At 39.4% G+C, this 8,610-nt stretch overlaps 1 protein-coding gene across 1 annotated transcript in view; it reads right to left on the reverse strand.

Moving 5' to 3' along the window:
• Positions 1 to 2,129: 2,129 nt before the first annotated feature.
• Positions 2,130 to 8,610, reverse strand: part of Wdfy3 (WD repeat and FYVE domain containing 3) — a 240,963-nt gene continuing 234,482 nt past the window's right edge. Inside the window, exons 62-63 of the mRNA XM_013020113.1 lie at positions 7,957 to 8,035; positions 2,130 to 4,434 (exon numbers count right to left, since the gene is read on the reverse strand). Coding sequence (XP_012875567.1) covers positions 4,311 to 4,434; positions 7,957 to 8,035 — 203 coding nt within the window. The 3' untranslated portion in view covers positions 2,130 to 4,310. The remainder of the gene's footprint in view (positions 4,435 to 7,956; positions 8,036 to 8,610) is intronic.

Genomic DNA, 8,610 nt, shown 5'->3' on the forward strand with positions numbered 1-8,610 from the left:
TTATCTTTAGTGGACAAAACAAACCCCCAACAAATATAATAGTTTTGCAATGGATGGGGAGAATTGAGAATATTTATAAAGTGAAAAGACATAAGCCAACAGTGGGTCCATGCCTCAGACATCCCTTTTGCTGCTCCAAACCGACTTTCATTGAAAATGAGCAGCATATGGTAGAAAAGCAATGTACTGGAGATGTGTGTATTTAACTTCTGAAAGCATTTCTGCAAATCCTGCAGTGCCCACTGTTGGTGGCATCCTTCTCAAGGGCATCAGAGCTATGTGATAATGCACGGTGACATGGGAACCACCTTTGGCTTTCTCTTATCATTCACTAAAAAAAAGGAAAGGGCTGAACATTCTTTTCTGCCACCATAGTAGACTGGTGTTGAGGTGCAATTGGCAGTAAGTGTAATCACCTCAAATGTGACAGTCTACTGTCCCTACTTAAGGTGAATTTAGTTATCTATACACTGTCCTTTCTTTGGAAGGCTTTTACAAAACCAAATAAGCTAATAACACCAAAGTAGGTTCGAAAGTTCTAACATTCTCTAAGGCTGAACTGGAAAGATTTTAGTGGCCAGTTAATAGCTACCAGACTTCCTATCATCTAAAAGAGTGATAGAAACTAGGTCACACACACACACACACACACACACACACACACACATTTTGCAATATGATGGACAGGGAATATCACTCAGGAAGAAGGAACCCCAATCTTTTTTGACAGATCCAGTCAACTCTTGAGAATCATTCCTACCAGAAACTACTGGCCTCTCCCATATACTCACCAACCCTGGTAATCCAGCACAGTTCGAAGTTTTGAATACAAGGAGCAGGACTGTTAAGGACAGATCAAATGAATTGGAGCTTGCCTAGAACAAGGACCAACATGTCTGCAATCTTAAGCAAAGATGAAAGAAGCATTTGTAACTAGGAAAATGCTATGCAAAGTTTAAACAATTAATAGACCTTACTTTTGTTTTTCTTTTTTGAAGAACTGACTTTAAAACAGCTTCATTTTTTTTGTGGTAAATAGCAGGTATTTATTTGAAATGAAAAAAATACTTCAGTACCTGGACTACTGCATTTAATCATGTATTGTAATTGTGTTACTCTACCTTTCTGCATCAGAGACAGATATACAATGAACATTCAGAGATCACAGGTTGCACACTAGATAGGAACTCTTCAGGCCTTTTACATAACCACCAAAAAACAGATATTGGATTCGCAATATAGTACAAAAGTCCACAATCAATCCAGTCTTAGCCAGTATCTTCAATTTACTTCCATTGCTGTACAAATAATTGGCCATTACTAGGGCTTACAAGTTAATAACAGGACAAAAATATACATTGCACTGACACAAAAAGTCAGCTGTGTTAATAAGTCATGCAACAAGTAACCAAACTTGCTGAAATTAAAAATACTTTCTAAAAACAGTTTTAACAGCATAAATATTTTATACACAGTTCATTTACCAAAACAAAATGTATTTAAATGATACAAAGCAAAAATAAGTTTCTACCAACTTTATACATAAGAAAGTGCAAAATAACTTATCTGGAGTGTTTTGCTATTATCCAGATGGATGGCTGCTACGGGCAGCTATTCTTCTTTTCAAAAGCATAACATTAGTTACACTTGCACACTACGCACAAATGCTGAGTCCATGGATGAAGACATGGAAGGATGGATGGGTGGAAGGATGGACAGATGGATGACAAAGATTGGGCAGGAGCCCTGTGATGAACACTCAAAGAATACGGACTACACAAAGGTGGATGCACGTGTTAATATAAGTTGGTAAACAAATCTACATAGAATACAGAAACAATGAACTGATGTGAGTGTACTTCTGTGTGAGTGATTCTGTTATTTCTGCATTAGACACAAAAGGAAAGGAAACCTGATTGAACAAAACAGTTGCCCACAGCACCAGCTGCCAGAGGAAATCCTAGCATAAGGGTTTTGGTATCCACCTAGTTATGCAAGTTGTATTGGAAATTTGAAAAGTGTTCATCCCATGAAACTGCAGATTACATACAGGAATAACCTTTGAATGACTCCACACACACACACACACACACACACACACACACACACACACACACACACACACACACACACACACACACACACACACACACACACACACACTCCTATTTTCAAGTCTTTAAAGAATACCTCTGCCATTGGGTATGGGGTAAACATGGTTCCTGGATAAAAAGAGGATGTTGCTTTTCAAAAATGTTAGAATAACAGTGCTGCAAGCATATGAAGGGCAGATGGGGCGAGCGCCTACTAGGTGAGCGCGTGGGTCCTACAACTGGTGGATGTCAGCATCGTTTTTAGAAGTGAAGTAAGACGGTGAGGAGGAGAGGGTAAGGAGCGAGATACAGAAAGGAAAACAGAACACAACTTTGCTTTTTCAAGTGGAAGTATTAATGCCAAGAATCCTTTTATTCACAAGTATATTTCAACTTTTAGAAATGGAAGTGTTGGAATCAATTTTGATATGTAATCATAACAGACTGTAGGCTCAAACCTTGGTAAATAAAGATTGAAATTTAGTAAGCATAAGGCACTAGAGCAGCCTTTAGATTTTCTCTTGGAGACCTAGTTATCAGGAAGAACATTCTGTTCTTACCCTGATTTCAGCCCAGAAGGTATAAGATCACTATTATACCAAATGCCTGCATGTATGCGCATTTCAGTGCATTACTGTGCCTGTCACAGGGCCTAAAGATGAAGAGTTGGGAGAGCCAAAGCCACTGTCCTGTGCATGATACCTCTATCTCCACAATGGTGTGAAGGCCTGTCCTTCCTTTCCTGGGCCATTAATCATCCTATGTTGTTCAAATCACAGGGCTTTTAGAATTGTTCATACTATTATCACCAAGTATCTGAAAATGTTAAAATCTAGATTAATTGTTTTGATTTCATATATATATATATTTATATTTATGTACATAACACACATTTTTTAAAAAAATCCCACCACCAAAGCTTTTTTTTTTTTTAAACTATAAACTAAACTTCTCTCTTAGCCCCCACCAGCTTTAACCCCCCCCTACTGGATTTGTATGTCTGTATCCAACTAGAACAAATTAAATAACTAAATATTAAAATACTGTAATTATATTCATAGCAAAAACAAAAAAATAGACATCAATACAGTATAAATCTCAGTGTTTTCAGGTAGATGACATTAAACGGTAAAGGTTAATTTTAAGCAGTTCTGACATGATCCAGTTTTACAACAAGGTTTAAATGTGACTTCTGTACACTTTTTTTTTAATCCTTTTTTGAAAATATGCTATAGTAGAACTTTCGTGTCACCAAAGACACATACTTATTATATTCTATGCAAGAGAAGCTAATTTGGGGTTACATGCAAATATATTCCCATTATTTGAGGCAGGGCTGTGCCCGGAACTACATAGGTCACTGGCCCCCTTACACAATGCTAAGAAGGCATTCTGACCACAGCAGTCTGCAGATGAGTTTAAATGGGGCCGTTATGTTCAGAACAACACTGACGTGGCATGCAGCCAGGCACAAGACTCCCAGAATTTCTGGGCTATCTTATGGCTGGGCCTTTTTTTCTGCCACATTGGTTCCTAAAGAAGGTCCACGTTATTTTGGTTACTAGCCTAGTTTAAGTGGAGATGCTGTGGGCAACTTGGAAAGAAATGGTATCAGGCACACAGGCAAGATTTGAAAAGAAAAAAAGAAAAAGAAGACCACAGGTAATGTCTCTGAGGATTTAAAAAACATATTTATAATTAATTAATTGGTAAGTGAGAGATGTTAGACAAACCATAAGTAGCTCATTGAGTTAGTGGTTTAGTTTGAAGTCTCATGTGACAGGCAGTCAGGTCCTTATTTAGAAAAAAAGGCCTTTATATCTATTTACAATATACAGTCACTTGCAAAGAAGTTGGATATACAACCATTTTCTAAAAGCCTTTTTGTTGTTGTTGGTTTTCCCAAATAAGGCTGAGTAGCTCTATAAAAATGAGATGCAGGAAAAGACAGTTAAGGAGTGAGGATTTCTTTCTCTGAGAAGCTACTGTTACCAGGGAGAATCGGATATTGAAGGTCTGCAAACGGGCGTGGCCTCTTCTCAGCTGTTGGCTGCTGCACTCCACCCCCTGGGAGGCAATGATCCCTTTGGACTCCGCATGTCACACACACACACAGTATGAGGAGATGTAAACGGAGACTGCTTCAATGCCTTCCGAGCTGTGACAGGAATGGGAGAAGGTCTACAGATCATGGTGTCTGGTCAGCTTGTTCAGCCTTCAACAATTCCGTGGACCATCTTCCGAACTCCTCTCGTGCTGTAAGTTGTAGTAACAGTTCTGACAAACACGCACTGGGGATGAGATCTTCAGGCGTTTGATTTCTGACTGAAATCGACTACACCTAGAGGAAAGGAAAACAATCAATTACTTATTGGTCCTCTCCATGAGTGATCACAAGGGACCACAAACGATAATTCAAAAGTCAAGGGGAAAGCCTTTAGTTCCATGCCAAAAAGAACGCCAAAGGCCTTTCAGTTTGATCACAAGCACCAAAAGGAATGGTGCACAATTTATTTCATCCCATGAAGCAAAGCCGGCCTTTAAAGCTGTTAACAGGCAGCTGTTACTAATGGATGCAAAGGAACAGCTGGCTATGAGACCACCTTGCCCAGGTTCTCAGTGTGTACATTACCCAGGCACAACATCTTGGAGCTTAACATTTTTATTTTTCCCTTGGAAATAACAGGACTGAGCATTTTATTTCATAGTCCACTTGATTTATTTAGACTTTGGAGCTGGGAATTTGTCACTGCCCATTTTCTTTCTAGTTTATTTTTTGTGAGCACATACAAATGGTGGGTTTTAATGGGATTCACAGAGCTGTTTCTATCCTTGGCTATGGTGTGTGCAATCCTATCCATCCACCTTCTACCCTCCCCCACAGCCAACACCTTTTTAGTCCCTAAGAATCACTATTCCACTTTCACCTCTGTTTTTTTTTCTCAGTTTTCTACATTGACAGAGAGCATGGGGTCTCTGTCCTTGTCAGGCTTGTTTCATCAAACATGATGTTTTCCAGTTCCATCCGTTTTCCAGATAACAGGACCTCATTCATGATGGTGGGAAAACTATTCCATTGAATACACATGCTGTATTTTCTTTATCTACTCATCCACTGATGCACATATTCTTTTTTTTTCTTTTGTCAGTTCTGGGACTTGAACTCAGGGCCTGGGCACTTTCCCTGAGCTTCTTTTGCTGAAGGTTAGCCACAGTGCCACTTCCAGCCTTTTCTGTTTATGTGGTACTGAGGAATCAAACCCAGGGCTTCATGCATGCTAGGCAAGCACTTTTACCCACTAAGCTACATTCCCAGCCCCACATACGTTGATTCTATGTCTTGACTATTGTGAGTTGTGTTGCAGTAGACCGGTGGGCAGGCAACTCTTTTGTGTGCTGGCCTCGATTCCTTTTCCACTCATGAGTGGGACGGCAGGGTGCTAAGGTAGTTCTAGTTTCAGGTTTTTGAGAAACTTTATTCTCCATAGTGGTGGTACTAATTACATCCCCACCAACTGTGTATGCATTTTTTTTCTCACATTCTCATCAGTACTTGATATTATGCTTTTGATAATAGTCACTCTGGTTTGCATTTCCCTGATGTTAAGAATAGGGAGCATTATTTCATATACTTGTTGGCTATTTGTGAAATATCTATTTAGATCACTTGCTCATTTTAAAATTGGATTACCTGGGACTTTTTTTGTAAGTTTTTTCAATTCCTTATACATTCTGTATATTAAACCTGTCTGATGAATAGTTGGGAAATATTGTTTCTCATTCTCTGGATTGTCTTTTCATTGTGTGGACAGTAGGTTGATGTGGTCCCATTAATGAACTCTTGCCTTTTTTCCTGTGTTTTTGTAGTCCTATCCAGAAAACTGCCCACACTTATATTCTGAAGTGTTTCCTCTATAGTTCTTCATATAATTTAAACTTGATGCCTTACATTAAGGTACCTGATCCATTTTGAGTTGATTTCTGCAGAAGAAGATGAAGGGTTTATTTTTAATTTTTTTTTCTTTGTCAGTCATGGGGCTTGAACTCTGGGCCTGGGAGCTGTTCCTGAGCTCTTTAGCTCAAGGTGAGTGCTCTACTACTTGAGCCACCACGCCACTTCTGGTTTTCTGGGGGTTAATTGGAGATAAGAATCTTATAGGCTTTCCTGCCTGGCTTGGCTCTGATCTGCGATCCTCAGATCTCAGTCTCCCAAATAGCTAGGACTATAGGAGTGAGCCACTGGCGCCCCAGCTAATTTTTGAATGTGGATACTAGTTTCCTCAGCACCACTGTTGAGGAAGCTGAGAAATCTTCAATGCTGACAATCAGTTGGCTGTTGATGTGGTATAGGTTTACATTTACATTCACTATTCTGTTCCACTGGTCTACGTGTCCGTTTTTGTGTCAGTACCATGCTGCTGAGATTACTCTAGCTGTGCAGAATGTCTTTAAACCAGGTATGTGATGCCTCTATAGCTCTGCTCCGATTGTTCAAGATTACTTTGACTAGTGGAATTCTTTCATGCTCTATATGAATTTAGGGTTGTTTTCTATAGCTCTATGAAGAATGCTATTGGTATTTTGATGAGGGATTCTAATCAATCAGTAGATTGGATTGGGTAGCATGGACAATTATTATTATTATTTTTTTTGGTCCAGTCGTGGGGCCTGAACTCTGGGCCTGGGCGCTGTCCCTCAGCTCTTTAGCTCAAGGCTAGCACTCTACCACTTGAACCACAGCGCCACTTCCGGATTTTTCTTTTTGCTTATGTGGTGCTGAGGAATCGAACCCAGGGCCTCAGGCAGGCAAGGCAAGCGCTCTACCACTGAGCCACCTTCCCAGCCCCAGACAAATATTTTTTAACAATTAACATTTAGTAATATTCTTCTAGTCTGTAAATATAGAAATGTAGCTCTTCCAACTTTTTAGTGTCTTCAATTTTTTTCTTCAGTGTTTTACAGTGTTCCTTGTAGCTATCTTCACTTCCTTAAATTTATTCATAGGTCTCTATTGTGTATTTATTCATAGTTATATATTTTTATATCCTGCTATTTCACTGAATTCATTTGTTAGTCAGAATTTTTATCATGAAGAGAATTTGAGTTTTATCATAAGATTTTTTTTCTAGATCTCTTTGAATGCTCATGTGATTTTTATCCTTTCTACTCATGATACATAATACTGACTGAAATGCTTATGTGGAATCATCTTTACATCTCTGGAATGCCTACAAAATCTGCCTCAAAAAACGATTATACAAGTTTATACAAGTAGGTGCATGAGTAGCCCTGGCCTGTAATCCTAGCTACTCAGGAGGCTGAGATCTGAGAATCACAGTTCAAAGCCAGCCCAGTCAGGAAAGTTTGTGAGACTCTTATTTCCACTAAATTACCAATTTTTTAAAAAAAATCTGGAAGTGGAGCTGTAGCTCAAGTGGTAGAGTGCTAGCCTTGAACAAAACAAGTTAAGGGGCAGCACCCATGCTGTGAGCTCAAGCCCTAGGACTGGTACCAAAGAACCAAACTAAACCACGATTATATAGTTTGGAGGTAATGTGTTTTCCATGAAGGCATATCTGGAATAAGGCACTAAGAGCACCAGTGACCAGATCTGTACCAGATCTGATTACAGAGGTAAGGCATGCTCAACGAGTATAAATACAACAGGCCAATGATATGATTGGTGACATCGGAGAGAGAACTTAAGGCTTTGTGTAGGGTTTACGTACACATATCAGCAGCTCGTCTAATGCATAGCTAATGAGATGCATCATGAGAGAGGTGTTTGTGATGACTAGTTCTGAGATTTTCATGACAGAAATATTTCATAACTAGTATCAGACAAGAACAAGGAGAAAAGTACAGACTGGTAACTCTGGCAGCAGGAGCAGAGACTGCAGCAAATGGGGATCCCCATAAGGAAGAGAGGTAACCTCCAAATCCTATGAAGCCAAGAAACCCCAAGATACATTCCAAATGGATTTATGATTTAAATGTAAAATGTCCAACTTTTCAAGGAAATAAGATTGTACGTACGATCTATGGCAGGGAAATGTTAACAATAATCAGAGAATAAATGCACTAGCAGAAGCTTTGAACAATAAAACACATTCAAGAGCAACCAAACTCTGTGCTCACAGAAAATAAGTGCATGATGTATAAAATGAGTATAGAGCCTACAGTATAGAAGAAAAAAAAAGGAAATCAAGGCAAAAAGGAGAGGAGATGGGGGGGGAGGGAGGGGAGTGCAGGCATGCCTAAAATAAAAGTGGGCACATTCACTCCAGGTGCAAAGAGGCACAAAGGAGGTGCCTAATCTCACTTCACTAACTCTACACGTTAAAGCAACAAGTGATCAGATTAGCAGAGGGAAATGCCCCCCCCCACCCCCCCGGAAGCCTCAGATCCTATTAAGAGGCAGCAGAAACTAAAGCTACTGGTTTGGAGACCCACTTAACAATACTTAGGAGGTAAACTTTGTATCTTCTATTCATTTCATTTCTTTTTTTTTTTTTTT

The sequence above is a fragment of the Dipodomys ordii genome, unplaced genomic scaffold (assembly GCF_000151885.1).
Source record: "Dipodomys ordii isolate 6190 unplaced genomic scaffold, Dord_2.0 Scaffold49, whole genome shotgun sequence".
Classification (NCBI taxonomy): domain Eukaryota; kingdom Metazoa; phylum Chordata; class Mammalia; order Rodentia; family Heteromyidae; genus Dipodomys; species Dipodomys ordii.